The 19,596-nt window shown below is 42.3% G+C and overlaps 1 protein-coding gene across 5 annotated transcripts; it reads left to right on the top strand.

The window, feature by feature from the left end:
• Nucleotides 1-2,240: 2,240 nt before the first annotated feature.
• Nucleotides 2,241-17,875, top strand: glis3 (GLIS family zinc finger 3). 5 transcript variants are annotated; one of them, XM_028981957.1, is made up of 12 exons: nt 2,241-2,439; nt 2,890-3,279; nt 5,458-5,638; nt 5,824-6,943; nt 11,570-11,731; nt 11,834-11,944; nt 12,623-12,764; nt 12,853-12,958; nt 14,681-14,811; nt 15,869-16,048; nt 16,618-16,747; nt 16,877-17,875. In XM_028981957.1, the coding sequence occupies exons 2-12, from the start codon at nt 2,982-2,984 to the stop codon at nt 16,926-16,928; spliced, it is 2,613 nt and encodes an 870-aa protein (XP_028837790.1). In that variant the 5' UTR covers nt 2,241-2,439; nt 2,890-2,981; the 3' UTR covers nt 16,929-17,875. The 5 variants fall into 5 exon arrangements, 3 of the variants coding, with proteins under 3 accessions (XP_028837790.1, XP_028837791.1, XP_028837793.1); XM_028981958.1 differs by having other exon boundaries at nt 16,618-17,875; XR_003749961.1 differs by lacking the exons at nt 12,853-12,958; nt 16,877-17,875.
• The last annotated feature ends 1,721 nt before the right edge of the window (nt 17,876-19,596 follow it).

The following is a 19,596-nucleotide window of genomic DNA, read 5'->3' as shown; positions in this document are numbered from 1 at the left end:
TTCAGCTATAATGCAGAAACGGTAAAATCTGCTCCACACTGCTGTTTATATGATCCATCTAGCAGTGCTGTAAGATTTCACCCCACAGGCCAATGCCTTAAGGTCTATTAATACGAAAACACACCAGCTGAAGGTGTGCACTGTCAGCTATATTGTTTCAGGTCTCATACGAGCAAGGAAGAAAGCAAGCAAGAAATCACATTATTTTACAACACGATATGTACACATTTCTGATCATTCCCATTAAGTCTTATGAAACAGCATGCAGGGATTTGATGTGCTGATGCACTGACATGCCAGCCATGCTGACATTATAACCATTTTTTTTTGCCAAATCACACAATTTAAAATGGCACCAGAAACTGGTCCAGCAAATCCACAGAAAGCACATGATAAAGTGCTGATGTAGTGATGTAGTAAAAGTAATGAACGAAAGGAAAAAATGTTTAACCACAGAATCAGCAGTCATTTATTGCTGAACACTCTTTATTTAAAAAAATTTATTTAAAACTGACAGAGCTTGATTTCATACTGTGTCTACAGTTCCAAATATTTCACACGACCTTTGTATCTAAGATACTCAACATAGCAACCTACAACAGAAACATGAGGACAGGTTTCAGTTTTGTTTTAGTATAATCTGTCTTCGGTGACCAAGGTATACAGTGGAATTGGAAATCATTTTTGGACATTGCAATCAGTATTGATGTTATTTATTATTTATTACATATTCAGATTAATGCATTCAGTCTTATTCAGATTTACTATAAATCTCTGTCCATCTTGGAATCAATGAATAATGTCATATCTGCTGCTCATCTAACTTATCGCTCATCTACCTCCTAGTACAGCCGGTAGCACATGAGATTAATTAAAACATGAATTAACCTCAAACTCCTCAAGGTTAAATTGCCTTCATTATTAGCACAGTTAAAAAACGTCTCTCTTCAGAACTCATTGAAGAGGGGAGTGCCTCAGCTATGTCCATCATGGTGCGTCTTTAAGGGGAATGCTAGGTGAGGACTGGATCCGTTTCTGTTGCAACAGTGACCTCTGCTGGGCATTTACAGCATTTATCAGACGCCCTTATCCAGAGCGACTTACAATCAGTAGTTACAGGGTCAGTCCCCTGGAGCAACTAAGGGTTAAGTGTCTTGGTAGTTAGTGGGATTCGAACCCGGGTCTTCTGGTTCATAGGCGAGTGTGTTACCCACTAGGCTACTACCACCCTGTTGGGTGCCTGTCAGCAGATGATGTCTTCAAAACGCTGTCATCCACGCTAGAAGGAAAGTAAGGAAATTCAATAATAATTAGATCTAATTACTACAGTTATTTACTCAATGATTTTTAAGAGGGGGTTTAAACAGCAACATTCCGTCAAGTTTTGTTTTTTGTCAGACTATCCAGCCTCTTTTATTCGAAATTAAGTTCATGAAATTCATGCTTTGAAGTGTGTAAAGGCATTTTTTTATGGTAAAACGCTCTGTCAGATGCTCTCATGCAGTGAATATGTAACAATGTCACTGCACTGTTATTTTCTCAGGCTCCTCCCGCATGATTCCAGGAGCCACTACCTTCCCAAGTCGCCTGAGATTAAACAATGAGGTTGTCATGGCAACGAGTTGCAGGACTCGCTGTGCAAACACTCAGATGGCTGGTTAACAAGCAGCTCCATGGAGCCCGGAGCCCGGAGCCCGGAGCAGGGCTGGGAGGGAGGGGGGGTCAGAATGCAGGTACACAGGCCGCACATGCAGATTGGTCAAAGGAAGCACAAAAAGCACAAAATTCCTGTTAGGCAATTAGCCAATTAATGACCTAATAAAATCCAAGCACAGACTTTCATTTTAAGCCAGTTCTGGCATAAAGGGTGGCAGTAACCTAGTGGTCAAAACACTCGCCTATGAACCAGACGACCCAGGTTCAAACCCCACTTACTACTATTGTGTCCCTGAGTAAGACACTTAACCCTAAGTTGATCCAGGGGGGACTGTCCCTGTAACTACTGACTGTAAGTCGCTCTGGATAAGGGCTTCTGATAAATGCTGTAAATGTATTTAACCAAGGTTGGTTAAATATTTTTTTTTTGCTAGTGCATGTTAAAATACTGTGCTTGTCAATGATTTGAATGTTTGTGTGAATAGGAAATAATAATCCTCCCCACCACACACGTGGTGTGCGTTTAAGAATGATTACAGCACCGCAAGTAATGATCATTCTCGTAATAATAGCGACCAGATGAGTGACAGGACGCGAGCGCGCGCCGCACGTGCTCCTGTTTACGCGGACTGCGTGACGTCAGCAGAGTTTTGTCCCGAAGTCCCCGCGGAGTCCAGCGCAGTCCAGCCAGGGAGCGCCGGCGGACAGTTCCGCAGAGACCGTCCGGGACAAGAACAGCTTTCACAGGATCCCGTGGGGGGGAAATAATGAAATAAAGTTTCGGTGAGTCGAAAAAATATTTCAAAAATAGTTTTTTTTTTCAAACAGGACACTACCGATCAAGTTTAATCCTCATTTTATTTTTGGTTTAGTTTTCTAATGAGCATTATTTTCTAATATTTGTAATTTTAGAAAATGAGACATTTTCAACAGGGCACACAATAACTACTGAGATTAAACAAAGGCCCAATGCATCTGAATACATAGTTTCATTGTAAGATTCTTAATATGCTAAAAAAAATGCACCTCGGTGGCACAGCACAGACACTTTATAAACTGAATACATTCTCATCACCAGATTAGTCTTCCATACGCATTGAGATGAATAGTTTTAGATTATTGTGATCATTTTATAATAGCACCTCAGGCTGGACAGCGTGTGTAATTTTGTGATGAGCCTATTTTTGTTGTTGTTGTTGTTGACAACACTAATTCTTTTTTTCATGTGATCAGGTCATTTTGCATTTGTGTTCACACATGGGCAGAAGATGCTGTGGTGTCTTCCCACTTCCCAGTACATCAGATCCATGCCCACTGTGAGATAAATGTCTATTTGGGACATGAACGGGAGAGCCTGCAACCCCATGGTCTCACCTTCCTGCGCACCCCCGGCACTGGGGGTGTTAACAGGTCAGCAGGTGACCCCTGTCAGAGGCACAGCCCCCAGTTCGGGGTGCAGCATGACCCTACCTCAGGCGCCGGGATGCACTGCGCCGGTTCCACCCCTCAGCCTCAGGAAGCAGGTGCTGACCACCGCCATGCCGCCATCAAGCAGACAGCCTCTGCCCCCCGCTAATCCCAGCTCCAAGCATGGCTGTCGTCTGGGCATTTCAGACACTGATGGTAAGGCTGGTTCCTGGTCTGTCCTGTTCCTGGTTCCTGGTCTGTCCAACTGCAGCTGGAAATGAATTAAAATACAGAATTGCTTTGGAAGAGGCCAACGCTCCAGTGGTAAACGAAGCATTTCCTTATGAGATCTCCACATTTCTCAGCCTGCTGATCTGGAACGTAAAACCTGATGATCCTTATAAGATCCTTATAATTCTTGTTAAACATTAGAAATAAATGTTTTCTGCTGCTGCTCCTTCCCTCTGGGATATTAAATAATAGTGAATAGGTAGATATTTTGGAGCATTTGTTGTGGAAAATGTTTTCATTTGGATAAAGAAAAAAGGCAATACATAACATGCAAAACAGGGTTCTTGTAAAGTCTCTAGATAAAGATTAAAAGTACTGTGTGTCATGAACCACTGAAAAGACATTTTTACTTTTAGGTGAAAATTTTGTGTGTTGAATGCAGGGCTGTTTTACACAGTTTAGATGGGTCTACATATAAACTATGTATTTTCATGTAAATAAACTAAAACAAAAGGATACACCAATAGTCATTAATAGTCATATTATATTTAAAAACAGTAACTGCCCACCTGACTCGTTTGACAAAGGCAACACAGAAAGAATTCAAATGTTTTAAACTTGAAGGTCAAACTTTCCGTATTCCTGAAAAGGTAAATTAAGTTGAAAGTTTTACCTTTATCCACATCATATTTTATTGTCGTAAATATTTGATTCATAATATTGAGATATTCTTAATATTTGTTGTTTATGGGTTACATATTGACAAGCTCAGCAATGGCGAAAGGATAAAGATTCATCCAGATAATGTGTGATAGTAAATTTTGTAAATATATGGACCAAAAACACATCTGAATGAGAACCAGAAGACCACAAAGTCACAGATTTAAACCCACTTACTACCATTGTGTCCCTGAGCAAGACACTTAAACCTGACTTGCTCCAGGGGGACTGTCCCTACTGGTTGTAAGTTGCTCTGGATAAGGGCGTCTGATAAATGCCATATGTGTAAGTGTCTAAGAGTCTAAATGGAACATTTTATTCCTGCAGGTCGTGTTTCTAGTCAGTGGTGGCCTAGCATGTAAGGGAGCATAAAAAATGCTCATGTAAGGGAGCATTCAAATCCTGAACTGCCAAGGTGCCACTGCGGTGCCACTGAGCAAAGCACCGTCCCCACACACTGCTCCCCGGGCGCCTGTAATGGCTGCCCACGGCTCACCAAGGGTGATGGTTAAAACACAGAGGACACATTTCATTGTGTGTATTGTGTGCTGTTCTTGCTGTGCATCATAATGACAGTCACTTCACTTTCACATATGTTCCTTGTGTCAATTTTTGAGGTGCTTCTAAACATGTAATACTTTGACTTTTTTTACTCATACATACAATACTTTTTGCTGGGAAACTGGATATTACAGCACTCCAGCCCACATATCACACAGAGTAAGTGTGTAGTATGAAGTTGACTATTTTACTGTGTATTTGTAAATGTGTTTGTTAGAAATCACAGCATCTTTCTGGAGAATTTAACAGATTTGGCTCGAAAGTATGTTGTTAATGCTGCTTCCAAACTAAGAGCTCAGCCCATTTACAGGCCACTTTATCCCTCAGTTGTTCTCAACGTCGACCAGCAGCCCTGCCTTGTCTTCCCTCTCAGCCCTTTCTCTCATATTTTTGATAATTAACCAAGCAGAAAGCTTCCCCTCAAATGAACCATGGAAGCAAGAGAGGGAGATAAAATTCATTAGCAATTAACGGAGCAGAAAGCATCTCCGAGCCTTACAGGTTTTATAGGAATTTTGTGTGTATTCATGTGCTTTTTTCCCCAAACAAAAACGCATTGTTTACTTTTGGAATACTTCAGAGCAAACTCATACGGGGTGCACTGGCTTCCCAGATCTGCTCACTAACACTTTACTTTCCAGGATGGAAGCTAAGGAGTGTAATTTTTGCCTTTTCTTTACATTTAATTTAATAGTGATAAAATATGTCACTGTTATTATCACATTTATTATCTAAACAAAGCATTAATTAATATAGGGGTTCCAAATGATGTGCTTTGGATTGTGTGGCATTTGAAAGTTCATGGGCTGCAGTGGGCTGGCGAATATCTAAACAGGACATAGAAATTCAAATGGCAAATACATTAATTACATTTTTTTACAGGCCATTCTACATCAAGATCAAGCCACAGGCAACCAGGAAACACCAAACTTCAGGTGTCTAGCAGTGCCATGGTGGTTCAAAACCTTGGCTCGTCTTCAGCTCTTCCCATCCAAAACGTCGTTCCTGCACCCACGACCTTCTCTCACTCCATTGAGCTGGTGGTGCCGTTCACAGATGCTAGGCAAGTCATGACAACCTGAACATACTGTACTGCAATACTCAACAAAATCAGGTTGAAGGTTAGAATTCAGTCTCTTTGGAATTGGAAGTGTGTAGATTTCCAAGGAAACCTGGAGAAATATTCCATAATTTTTTCATTTAAATTTGGCAAAACATTGAATTGAGTTGACATGTTTTAAATTTCAGATCTTTGCTCTCCCGAGAGTCTTTGGCCTCCACCACACTCAGCATTGCAGAATGCCAATCGGTGCAGAGCACAAGGCAAGAATGGCCGTATGGTTACCGGGTTCTTCCGCCTGTAAGCTCCCAGCAGTACCATTCCACCTTTGAGGCAACGGAGCTTCTGAGCCTTCCATCAGGCACCGCCATGTCCAGGGCCACCAGCAGCATCTCTAATGCAACCTCTTTACCTTCCTATCGATTTGGGGGAGAAGCCAGCAGCCCCCACCTCACCACTCGGTGTAAGAAGCGGGCACTGTCCCGGTCTCCTTCCTCCAACAGCATGATCATTGACCTCAACCCAATCATCCGCACTTCACCAACCTCTCTAGTGGCCTACATCAATTCGCCGACTTCCTATACAACCCTCTCGCCTGATGTTTATGGGCACTTCCTGGGTGTCAGAGGAAGCTGCTTCTCCAGGGCCAGCAACCCCAGCCCTGGAGTCAGTACCTCACTGACTCTGAACATGAGCGCAAACATTCATTCAAATGCAGGCTGCACACAACTGCAGCAGATGGAGAGGCATGGAGCACAAGAGGGTCCAATGAGGAACATGGTGGTGGAACAGCATCATCTGCCAGGCGAAGAGTTTACTCTGGACAAGAACAACATGGAGGGGCAGGGGGAGATAGGTGACGGCTTGCACCCCTCTGTACAGCTTCAGGTGGAAATGGCTGCTCTTCTGCAACCTCCTGCCCCACCCCGGGAACCTCCACCACCCTACCATTCCCACCACCTCCGACCAGTACCAAGCCAAAGCATCGGGACATTCACGTTTCTTCCACCGCCATGTGATGACATGTGTGGGTTGCCCACAGGCCTCTGCCCATCACTGGAAGAGGAGGAGGGGGAGGTGGACGATTTTGAGAATTTCTGCTGCCGCTGGGTGGACTGCAGCGCCACCTACAGCCAGCAAGAGGAGTTGGTGAAGCACATTGAGAAGCTGCATGTGGACCAACGAAAGGGAGAGGACTTTACTTGCTTCTGGACGGGGTGCCTACGCAAACACAGGCCTTTCAATGCTCGCTACAAACTTCTAATCCACATGAGAGTACACTCTGGGGAGAAGCCCAACAGATGCACGGTATGAAGCTTTGTGTTTTTCTTTATCTAACTGTCAACTTAAGATGTCCTGCAGCCAGTTCTCCTATGCTAAATGAGCTTATGCGAGTTCCTCCACAGAGATTCTGCAACTTTATGGGTGCAAGGCAGAGCCAGCACTGAGAGCCGGCACCACCTGTTCAAACACATGGAATCACATCTCTTTATGCGTATCTAGGCTTAAATTGTGGCAGAACCCTACAATAAATCTAGACTTTCAAATAAGTCTGTTTGTTCATTAAGATTAATCTATGTAGATTTAACATACATATCATCTTAAGGATCTAAATCGTTAAAGCATTCTATTATGAGTAACCCAAATAAGAACATAATCAGCAAAATAACATTCACTTATTTACATGGTGCATGGAAAATCACAAAGACAGGCATAATAATGTAAACTGTCTCAAATATAAGGAATTTGTGTGTCATTTTGTGAATGTGGTTCAGTTTTAGACTGCAGTGGTAGAATGAACTCCTGGCTGAAGCAAGCAGATCCATTTTTGCTTGAGAACATAGAGAACCCCTTAACAATGACAGTGAGTTAGGCCCGAGGGCACAAGTGTCTGCAGTAACCCCTGTGTGCACAGTGATATGTGCTAATTTAGGGTCAGGCAGCTGTGAGAGTTCCTCATCTACTTGCCCTGGCCATTAGAGTGTCTAATTAGCCAAGGCCTGCGATAATTGACATAGCACTAAGCGCAGTTATGTCGTTATTAAATCAGCACAAAGGGTCTTGAGCGTATGAGCTGGCAGACGACCAGATCTCAGCTGAATAACCTGTCATCTGCCCAGCGTCTGTCAGCTGGGGAGTCAAGATCTAAAGCTTTCTCCACATCTGCCGTAGTGCTCAGCGAAGTCTTTACTAGTTTAATTTGGTCTCCCATTAAAAACTCCCCTGTGGTGGGGGTTTGTAGAGACAGCGCTGCTTGTTTCTTCACATTTTCACCTGTCCAGCCAAGACAGATGAACCAGGAAGCAGCTGGAGCCTTGCCTCCCCCTCAGACACACTCAAATGAGTAAGAGTAAATGCAGCCGCTTCCAACTCATTGCCACCCATTTTGCCGGCCAAAGCTTGTCAATCATTAATGGTGCACATACCTGCGGCCAACCTTCTTGCTCACAAACACTCATTTATTACTTAAAAGCAGCCTTGTTGCCATGGCGGCCGGAATCCATAGATGTTTCCGTGAGGCATGTTATTCTAGAGCAGGGGAGATGGTTCCATGCCATCACCCACACTAAAAAAATTGTGGTAGTGTCCAACGCACAAGACAGGTGATTAACAGACTGCCAGGCATTTTCTATGATTTTACTTTTCATACAGGTGACAGTCACCATTAAGTTAGACACCATCCAAAATAAGGTCTTGAACCGCAGTACATGGTTGAGTTTGTGTATGCAGTGAGACCATGGTATGAAGAGCTAATAATTAATGAGTTCCTTGTCTCCTTAGTGACCTAAATGTTTAGGTAAACGTAGTGCTCTTCTTTCCTAAAGTGTTGGTTTAAGGGTTGGGTGCATTGTCTTGTGGGAATAAACTGACAGCCAGGCTTTAGTTTTTTCAAGTAACTGAAGCAGGTTCTTTTGCAACCTGTAGTGCATATTCATTTCTCCTGCCATTTTAACAAAATACCAGTGGTTTGTGTTGAAAAGCGTTCGTCTTTGGGTGACGTCGCCAAACAATATTGCTTCCCTGCTGTGTGTTTTAGGCTTTGCAGTCAAAGATGGCCAGCTGCCCAGTTCTGCCTGAACTAAGGAAGCCTTAACTGAAAACCTTGCCAGTAGCTAAATATAGGGCTTTCTGTGTATGACTGGCATAAGATGGAAGAGAAGAATGGTAGGCAGCGCTCTTGTAATTAATCAGATCGTTTTACTCAACCCTTTCAATGACAGTTAAAGCAAGTCACAACTTGCCTCATACTACATTTAGCAAGACATTTTTTTTTTGCTAAATACCTTAACAAGTGAATTCAAATGCCATTTTTTTTCTTTCCAGAACAATTTCATTAAACCATTGAGTTTAAAATCAAGCAAAATGTATCTTTGCCTGGTTTGGTCTATAAAAGTTTATCGAACCAACTTGTCCTTTAGTACAATATAATAATTATTTAACAGAAAAAAGTGCAGCTGAGGTGACAAAAAGTCAAAAGGAAAATTCACAATTTGTGCAAATTCCAGATACTGTAGGAACATGGCTGGATTCAGCAACAGATTTTTTTTTATTTCATTATTACTACAGTACCCATGTCACTACAGAATCTATGGAAAGTATGTAGATAACGTTTTTATGCATTTCTTTCACTTAACATTGCACTGGAAGTAGTTCCAAATGGAGCCTAAATTGGATCCATTCTTCATTGCTGTATATAAATGTGGGTAATCTTGGACACTGGGACACATACACTACATTATATAACCAAAAAATGTGGAAAATCTATTTGATAGCCCAGTATCATCACAGTTTGAATTTTCATCATCATTTCATCAGATTAGAGTGTCTATTTTGAGTTGAACGTGAAGCTCAATATTCCATATTTCCGAAACTCTACAGCCCCACCGAAACACTTTTGAACTCATCCAAGTCTGGGAACACTTGTCTTGCACAAGCTTCCAGAATTTGACGTGTTATATTTCTGATTTGCCAACATTTCTGTCACTTTGGAGTCCTGAGAATAAAATTGGGTCTTAAAACTACTCCATGATGCCTGTAATGAGGTTAAACTCAGTTTGAGTGAACAATGTGCTTTCTCTGCCATTACCTGCAACAAATCAAATGTAAGCTCTGTGTCTGTCAATTGTAATCTCATATTATTTTGGCAATGGGATCACCATTGTGTAAGTCTGATGTAGCAGGAAAAGGAGGGGTGGGGGTGTGAGGCATTACCCGGATGGCTGCTGGCACAAAGCGGGCCGTGGTGTTGCCTGCTGTGCCATGGGCATGTACGGTACCCGCCATGGCACCGAGCCGTACACGGGTGGTGCCCTGCTGCCCATTCAGCGCCCCGCATCTCTGAGTCCAGCCAACGGGAGGCTGCACTTTATTAAATAAGGTCTGTCTGAAAGGACGCTTGGCGCGCTTCGCCTCTCCTCGGCTCATGTGGGCCGTTGGCGGTGCCAGGACGTCTGGGGCTGTTTGTCTGTGTTCTCCAGAGCCCTGGTCTGAATGCTTCAATGGCAGGCAGTGGCAAGAGCCCTCTTTCTCTCAGCATTGTGTATTCCAGCTTTTCAGTGGTCAATCCTGATTCCTCTGGGCTATTTTACGACACCTCAGATTAAATGCTGACCAAAGGCTGCTGTAGTTATAACTTTGGATGCTCAATGGTTCCTGTCAGGAGGCTCATGGTCCATTCTGTTATCCCTGTGTGGGACCTGTACAACATAGCTATTTTCAGAAGGAAGTGAGAGTTCAAGTGAACAGGGTATTTATTTACAGTCTACAGTAAAACAGTTGTAGAGGGGCTTTACTATTGTAGAGGACCTTTGTATCTATACCAAGATAAAATACTTTCACTCACTCTCATTTACTTTCCCTAACCACTTCATCCTGCTCAGAGCCCATCCCTGGACACTTGGTGCGGGGTAGGGACTCAGATAGGGCAGCCCTGAAACATATCTTCTTGGATATTAAAACAAAGCAGCACAATTTCACTTTAATGACCATTGATGTAGATCTTTTGTCATGTACATGACCTAATTATTCATATTTATCATATAAGTTTATCATATTGTCTGTATTAGACTTTGATGTTCCAGAGACACTATCCATTAAACTAGTCTTCAATGAGTGAATGCAGGTTTTTATACTGTAAGACCCTTCTAAATTTTTTTTTTTAAACTTAAATTGACTTTAAATTGACTGAAAATAAAGCATTCTAATCGACCTTACCATAGTTGGAATAAATATGCAGGCTGGTCAGTGGTTCATTTTTGAACCTTTGACTTTAATATTCTTAAAGTGAGGTTATAATTAACTGGAATTCACTGCTGCTCCAGAAAGGTCAAGGAGCCAGAGCACAGTTGGTAATGTGTAATGAATTACATGCCTCATCGGTGATGTCAGGTCTGCTGGAAAATTGTTCTTTATTCATTCTGAAAATTGTATGCTGAGTCTGTAGAAACCAGGACAAGCTGACAGGAGCTCCTCCATACAGATTTCCTGAGAAGAAACAGAGTTCAGTGTGAGCACTGACTGATTTTTGCATTTCCATTGGAAACAGCTGCAGGGTGGACCTGCGCAATGCACAGAGGACCTTGTAAATGCTGTTTTCTGAAATAGCGGAGTCGCCGCCTCTGCTTTAGCTCGTGCTGCTGAATAAAGACAGTTCCTTCGCCTTTAGCAGGAAAGACTGTCCCCTGCTGGTGTAACTCCCCTATAGCGTTTAGCCTGTACTGTGCTAAATAAGCTACAAACTTCCACATAATCATCTTGAGATAAAGTAATTGATTTTTTTTTTTTAAGAAACGGATGGTCTCTATTTAAGCGAGCTTATCTAGACAACACAGGGATAATTTGTATGTCGATTTATTAAACTGGGTTCGTGACCTATGATGTTGTGGCTTAATTAGCTGAGCTAAGTGACTGTCCCTTTTGCTGCCCCTTGTCCAGTTTGAAGGCTGCCAGAAGGCCTTCTCTCGTCTGGAGAACCTGAAAATCCATCTGCGCAGCCACACAGGGGAGAAGCCGTACACCTGCCAGCACCCCGGCTGTCACAAAGCCTTCAGCAACTCCAGCGATCGGGCCAAACACCAGCGGACACACCTGGACACCGTGAGTATTACCAGGCCGCGTGGGGCACTACACACAAACACACACAAACACACAAGCATGCTAATACACTGAAAGATGGGCTTTTTTTTTTATTCTTTGCAGAAACCTTACGCTTGTCAGGTAGAAGGATGTTCTAAACGCTATACAGACCCCAGTTCCCTGCGAAAGCATGTGAAGTCCCACCCCTCAAAAGAAAAGCAGGCGAGAAAAAAGGTCTGTCATGGCTTTGGGTGTTTTTTTGTTACCAGATGTAGCCATCATTTTTGTGTGGTCCAATCGAAGGTGCAGCGCGTGCAGCGCGTGTCGTGTCGCAATTACAGAATTAAAAGTTTCTTTTATTGAGCATGGAAATGGATCCCACAGACCCAAACACCACACAAGGGTTAAATACTACAGTGAGGCAGGTGCTGTAAGTGGAGCTGAAACACTGCTTTACCGGTAAATATTCTCACCAGCTGTGGTGAACACAGACATCAGAATACTCCAAAACACTGCAACGCCGCACATCAGCGTGTTTTTTGGCCGCGGCACCCTTCACGTCTTTTTAAAGCGAAACTTGTTAACTGTCATGTGTAGGTGCTGTGCTCATTAACACGAAGACAGAATAAAGGTCGCATCTCCATAGATACTGTAACTAAAGGTGGTCCGTTTCTGGGGAAAAAAAGCAGAAGAAATATGATACTGAAATAGAAACGTTTATGATCCTTCGTAGTGACAACCTGTACAACTGTGCCTGAGTGGCTTTAAAATGGTGTGTTGACAGATACTGTAATCGAACTAATGTTGATGTTTGATGGATCTATTATTTATATCTTAAGGACTTACTCTCTACATGTAACCTTAGATGAGATGAAAAAATGTTGCTGAAGTTGTTGTTGTTTTTTTCTAAAGTTACGGCAGAACACAGATTCCAGTTCAGAAGCACTGAGTGAATGCCTGAGCATCCATCCATTGCAGCCCTGTCTGTCACCTTTGGATTTGATTGACAGCGTACTCTGCTCGTCTCCTGACCCTTCAAAACATGTGTACACAGGTATATCTATCTATCTATCTATCTATCTATGGTTGTTCTATTTCTATGACATTATATTCTTCTGTTTTTTTTTTTTTATTTCTGAAAGGTGTGTTCTCACCAAACCAAGGCAGTATTGTATCTGATCCTGAGCCACACCCCCTTCAAACTGACCCCCACCCACCACGTTACCCCCTTCTACAGCCTTCCAGCAGGTTCAAACTATCGCTTTCTTATACAGAGAGACAGGATTTTTATTAATGTATTGGTCCTGTGTTTACTAGACTATTTCAACATTTACATGCCCCGCCATACGACAAATTGTCTGGAGCCAAATGTGAATGAAAAATACATAAACTCTGATTATTAGCCTTGATTCAAATGAGCTTGCACAAAATTATCTGTATGTACCAGTCAAACTTATGTTACATTAATGAGAGAAATGAGCAAAAATTAGCAGCCAAAGTGCAGTCCATCAATCGCAGCCATGTGAAAGTGGCCTAACTTTTATCTGTGGGAAAAAAATGTACCACTGACACACAATTGCTTCTGCTCAAATGAACAGCCTGTTTGATATTCTTTTTGAGTCCACACTGGCACAATGTTTTTCTATGACTGATTTAAATGGTCCTACATTCTTCCTTTTTTTCTCATCTGAAACAAATAAGTCCTTAAACAGTGGTTGTCATGGCTTTATGGCCGTAAACTCATCATTGGAATAATCTGATTAAAATAAAGCATTATTTTTGCCCGTGAGAAAGGCCCAAATGGGCTTGTTTGAGCTTTGAACATCAGCTATTGCAGAGCATTTGAGACGTTTACAGTTCTGGATGGGCTGCAATGCTGCCTTATAAATGCATGCCTTCATTGCTGCACTTCAAAGGCATAGAAAGGGACCCATTTCTGTGGTGCTGGAGCCAGATGCTCTGGGCTGCTCACTGGTTGCAATTGTTGTGGAACCAGCAGTAGGCGCGCCTTTCACCACAGGATTCTGGGAAAACAATCAACCAGTGAAAAGCAAGACTTGCTCTGCCTCATTGGACTGAAGAATCCACATTAATGGATGCTATAGCCACCAAACAGAGTGACCCAAGAATTCAATACGTGAATCATATAATCCCCGAAAAATACTGTTTTTTGGTGGAGAGAAGTGCTCTGCTGTAAGTACGCCTTTAGATGTTTAATCCAATAGTGATTTTTATCAACTTCTCAGAGAGGAGGGTTTGCACAGTGCTCATTCAGCCCTTTTTAGCATTTCTGTGTGGGAGTGCTTCTGTATCAGAGCTGAGATGCCGCTGTCTTTGTCTTTTCTAATTATTGCAATTCAGACAACGGCTGAAATAAAAATGAAGTAAGTGGTAGTGAAAAGTGTTGGTTTTAAAACAAAAATAGCTTTGATCGTAGCAATTTAATCCCTTCCAAAGTTCTTTATATACATAACAAATCTCACATGTTCTCAAATATATTAGCATTGGAGTCAAATAGAGAGTTCAGTGTGCAAGAGAGCAAATAAATAGCTGAACACGACATCCAATTGGTCAACCAATTGTAAATGGTCACATTCATGAATGTGACATTATCAGGCTAATAAAACTGCTGCCGTCTCACTATCATTGCAAGCTCATTTGTTTCTTTACTTTTGTTTCCCTACACCCCTCCAGATCTCTTTTTCCACTGTGTCTTGAGAGACCTTGTGTACACAGTGGTGTGTAGAGCTCTGCCCACACACATTTGTATAAAACAATACCAGTCGGTCCTCAGTTGCTCTCAGACCACGTCTACGGCACAAGTTTAAGGAAGTGGTTCAACTGCAGGGGTAGCCAAGAAGAAAAAAAAAGAATTGGTAATCATGGAGAAACATGAAGAAAATTTGAACAGGTTCAGATATAACAGTACATTTATTTACTTTTGAATGAAATCTTCCACCATTGTCTCAGGTTTGTCGGCAGTTCCCCACACCATATTCACCACCCCCACCCACCACAGGCTGCAGGAAGACCCCCAAAATCCAGTCGACCCAAGAGTCTCCATGGGCACCCCTCCGCTCTCTACCCAGTACATCTGCAAGGTTGCACCCATCAATCTTTGTTCATTTAGTTGAGTAAAACATTTTTCCAGCTTGGCAACGCCAGAAATAGTTTTTCAGCCTCACAAACAGCAAATCTATACATTTCCACCTTGTCAAAGGTGCTTTAGAAATATTATCCTATATATGCACACTATATGTTCTGCTCAGGACAGTATCTTAATTGTTATTAGCAATTAACAGAACCCGAAACTAGTTGCATTTTCTATACATTCAAAGGAATAATTATTGTTAAAATAATTACAGGCCAAAAGTTTGGATACACCTTCTCATTCAATGTTTATTTTCATGACCATTGGTAGATTCTCACTAAAGGCATCAAAACTATGAATGAACACATGTGGAGTTATGTACTTAACAAAAAATGGAGACCTGACCTCCACAGTCACCGGACCTGAACCCAGTCGAGATGGTTTGGGGTGAGCTGGACCGCAGAGTGAAGGCAAAGGGGCCAACAAGTGCTAAACACCTCTGGGAACTCCTTCAAGACTGTTGGAAAACCATTTCAGGCTCATCGAGAGAATGCCAGGAGTGTGCAAAGCAGTAATCAGAGCAAAGGGAGGTTATTTTGAAGAAACTAGAATATAAAACATGTTTTCAGTTATTTCACCTTTTTTGGTTAAGTACATAACTCCACATGTGTTCATAGTTTTGATGCCTTCAGTGAGAATCTACCAATGTAAATTGTCATGAAGATAAAGAAAACACATTGAATGACAAGGTGTGTCTAAACTTTTGGCCTGTAATGTATATTTCGTTAGAGTTTGCTACGCATTGTACTGTAATATGTAATATAAAATATAAACAATGCAATCATAATTAATTCATTATGAGTGACTCTTGGTTGAAGTTGGCATAGCAGAAAAATGCAATGTCCTGCTACATAGAAATCTGTCTTCAGAATACATTTATTTATGAATCATGATAATTATTTTTTACATGTACACTGTGCTCCACACAGCCCGTAATTCAGCTACTTCAAGCCAACATGTTCAGCAGATGTTAGAAATAGGTCAATTAAAACATTTTTTCTCCACAGGGTTCTCTGGCCAGGCCCAGTCAGTGTGTCCTCCATCATACAGTCTCTCCTGTCGGTCTGTGAGACAGAACTCTTCCTGCTCCGAAATGCTGGACACTGTGTTCCAGAGCAGTCTGTCCCCTTCCACCACAACCCAGCAAGACCTTGCCCTGGTCCACACAGCTCTGTCAGGAATCACAGGTGACTTACTAACAGCGCGGCTTACGGCAGGTTACAAGCAAGGAAGTGGTTAGCCTTCCTTATTTAAAGTTAACTCTATCACTGTACGACCTCGTCTATGGATGATGTATTTTACTATTAAAGAAGACATAACAACAGAGTAGCCACTAGAGTACAAAAATTACAAAACCATTCCAAGTATTAATCTCAACGGTTTTATACATTCAGCACATTTACATTTGCATTTACATTTACGACATTTGGCAGACGCCCTTATCCAGAGCGACTTACAACTTGATTAACAACGGTAGGGTGGTTGTAGCCTATGAACCAGAAGTCCTGGGTTCAAATCCCATTGTGTCCCTGAGCAAGACACTTAACCCTAAATTGCTCCAGGGTGACTGTCCCTGTAACTACTGATTGTAAGTCGCTCTGGATAAGGACGTCTGATAAATGCTGTAAATGTAAATGACTTACAACGTGATCCGTATGATTTCTAGTCAAAGAGAACATATTGTCAGAGGTTTTTTTTTAGTGTTAAAATACAGTCACTTTAAAAAAACTGAAATTGACTGAATGTGTGTTTGCAGTTTATGACCTCCAAGGTGGATCGCAGGAATTCCTTAGGGACCAGGGCCACCTCCTGTCAGAGAACACACACCTTCACATCAGTGCGATTGATCGCAGCTCCAGTCAACTGTCGTGCATTTACACCGAAGGGTGACTGATGTTCTCCCTGAACTCTCAAAACTTAAATGCCAATGAGTGCCTTGTGTTCTTGTGACTCCTATACATATTTTTTCTGTACATAATCTGCATGAAGAGTTACCTTCCCGCTTTCCTTTTTAGGAATGTCATAAAGAATTATATTTATCTACCAGTATGGCCCAGAAGATTTTAACAGGATCAATAGTTGTGCAACATTCCTCCAACTTCCACTGCAGGAATACTGGGTGCCCCAGACTGACTGCTATGGTTTGTGCTCCTGCTGGGATGGCTGCATAGATGTACATGACCTGAACGTATAATGGTCACATGAAAGTGACACACTGCAGCACAATGAAATGTGTCCTCTGCTTTTAACCATCACCCTTGGTGAGCAGTGGGCAGCCATGACAGGTGCCCGGGGGCAGCGTGTGGGGACGGTGCTTCGCTCAGTGGCACCTTAGTGTCATCTTGGCGGATTGTTATTCGAACCAGCAACCTTTGGATTACGGGTCCGATTCCTTACCTGCTAGGCCACCACTGGGTTTATAAGCATCCCACTCTCCCACAGAACCAGATATTATATTATATATTATACCTCACAGTAGCAGATAACATGATGCTTCAGAATTCAGATACTGCTCCACTTGCCACTGCGTAAGAAGAACAGTCTGATTATCTTGTAACTGGAAGTACACCGTCTGTCCAATTTGGGAAGAGGGCTACCACTTATCTCTCATATTTGCCAGTCTCCAATATACTGGCAAAGGTCTAATTTGTCCCATTATATGATACACCCACATCTAAACACAATGCACATGTTAAAAAAGTAAAAAATATAAAAATATAAAGTCATTTGCTGATTAGGATTACAGATTGCAGCCAGTGCTCTAGGACGGGCTCCGGCAGGGGTATAATGTCCATTTAAAAAAAATCTATTTTTACTTTGTTTGCTGACCAATTCCAGGGAATAATTAACCATTCAGTCATCAAAGGTCAAAGGATACACTTAATACAATGTTGATAGCTAGCTAAAAGCAGGACATCCTTCATCCCAGAAACCATGTGAGATATCACTCTAATGTTCTCATGTACTGCACTTCTTATGTTCTGTTTGGAATAATAAAGTTTTTTTTTATTATTCAGGGGAGTAAAATAGCAGTCTGTTGACCCACAAACTCACATTCCTCCTGGTTCCACTGTGTCCATGATCAGATGAACGACAGTGTCAATAACTACTAACGTTCTTCTTCATCTCGTTCAACTGATTGTTCACTGGAGGATCTTCTTCTTGATTTATTTTGCATCTATTCAAAATAAATATTTTACATTGCAAATCTTTAACTTAACAAATACTATAAAAAAAAGGGCACTCTTTTACTGTGGCGGGTTTTTCCGGCGGGAGTGGCTGGAGCGGCGCGGGATCGAAGCCACGGAGCGCGGGAAAGGTGACACCGCATCTCACCTACAGAAAGGGGGTTCCGTGGCGACGGCGGACGCGCGCATGCGCAGACGGCGCTGCCGCCTGTCCTGCGTGCGTCACACGGCGGCGATGGGTGTCTCTCGAAATCCGTTCGTCTGGGAGCGAGGTTCGGCGGATCGAGACGCGGATCGAGGTCGAAGATGACGGGCGCCAAAAGTGACCCGCTGCGTATGTCACGTCGCGTATGTCACTATGTCAAGTCCACACGATGATACGTGGGGATGGAGTGTACAGTTGGGGCAAAGAGATAAATAGCCAGGGACAAGGGGTCCACTTATTTTATCTTATATAAATGAGACACATTTACAAGCAATAAATACACATATTTTTTTATTATATCAGAGTGGAAGATTGCGGTATTTGACTGCATGTGAATTTGGAACTTTTAGATTAAATGTATTAAACGTGGCAGGTGGCAATTCCTAATACAGCAAATGAACTTTTGTTGTGCTTTTACCAATGCCGCGTCATGCTGTACCTTGTTATTGGGAGTTTTTTTATTCTCACTCTATATATAAATGATTAAAATAAGAACATCTTATGCCCCTGCGGTGCTGAGTGGTCCTTCTCCCAGCACCAGTTTACCTGGGGAACTGGGTGTGTTCTCTGCGTGTCTCCTGGTGTCTGGGAGATGCTCCCAAGGCTCCAGCTACAACTCGTACCGCCACCGTCTATAAACTAAACATCTTCTCCACCACATTTGGATCGATTTTCCAAGCTTTCGAGACAACTGCATGCGTTTGCCTGTCGGTTAAACTTTCATATTCTAATTTTGCTCTCCAAAGCAGAGGAAATCCGACATGAGGGTTTCCTGGCATGCGTGAACCTGCGTGCATTGTGTATTAAGGGCTGTTAAACCGTCGTCTAATGGAAGTGTTCCAATTATGGTCGTCTAACTGGTGTGAGTGAAGATAAAACCGAGAGAAGAAATCCACATGAGTGGTCTCCATTTTCATTGTGGAGGAGGATGTGGGGGATCCAGTGGCGATGGGGAGGTGGAAAAAAGAAAGGGAAAGGGTTTGCCTTCTTTTCTCTGTCAACTCTACCGACCTTGATCATTCGGGGAGCACAAAAGGAAGTCCCGCCTTCAAGGGCGTGGCCTGGGCGTGATTACATCGGCGCTCTTTGTAGTTTTATAGCTGCTGTCGGAAGCCCAGAGTAGAAATATATATTTTAAACTTATATAGTGAACACGTTGACAATATTCAGTATGCAAATTATCATAATAACGAACACAGTACAATAAGAGAATTTTATTTGCTGTTGCTGTTGTTTCTGCTCCAACTTATACTTTATATAATTATTCAGTTGGACAGAATGTCAGTGATATCTGATTCTCTGTTTTACATGTTACAATTACATGTAACTTGCACTATTCATG

Source organism: Denticeps clupeoides, chromosome 5 (genome assembly GCF_900700375.1).
Source record: "Denticeps clupeoides chromosome 5, fDenClu1.1, whole genome shotgun sequence".
In the NCBI taxonomy this organism is placed as follows: Eukaryota; Metazoa; Chordata; class Actinopteri; order Clupeiformes; family Denticipitidae; genus Denticeps; species Denticeps clupeoides.
This window is presented reverse-complemented; position numbering and strand designations above follow the sequence as displayed.

Excerpts from the sequence above, each read along its gene's own strand:
- glis3 (XM_028981957.1), top strand. The coding sequence starts at position 2,982 with ATGTCTATTTGGGACATGAACGGGAGAGCCTGCAACCCCATGGTCTCA. Across the intron at positions 11,945-12,622 it reads AAAAGCAGGCGAGAAAAAAG|TTACGGCAGAACACAGATTC; the intron begins GTCTGTCATGGC and ends TTTTTTCTAAAG. Across the intron at positions 12,959-14,680 it reads CTTCTACAGCCTTCCAGCAG|GTTTGTCGGCAGTTCCCCAC; the intron begins GTTCAAACTATC and ends CCATTGTCTCAG.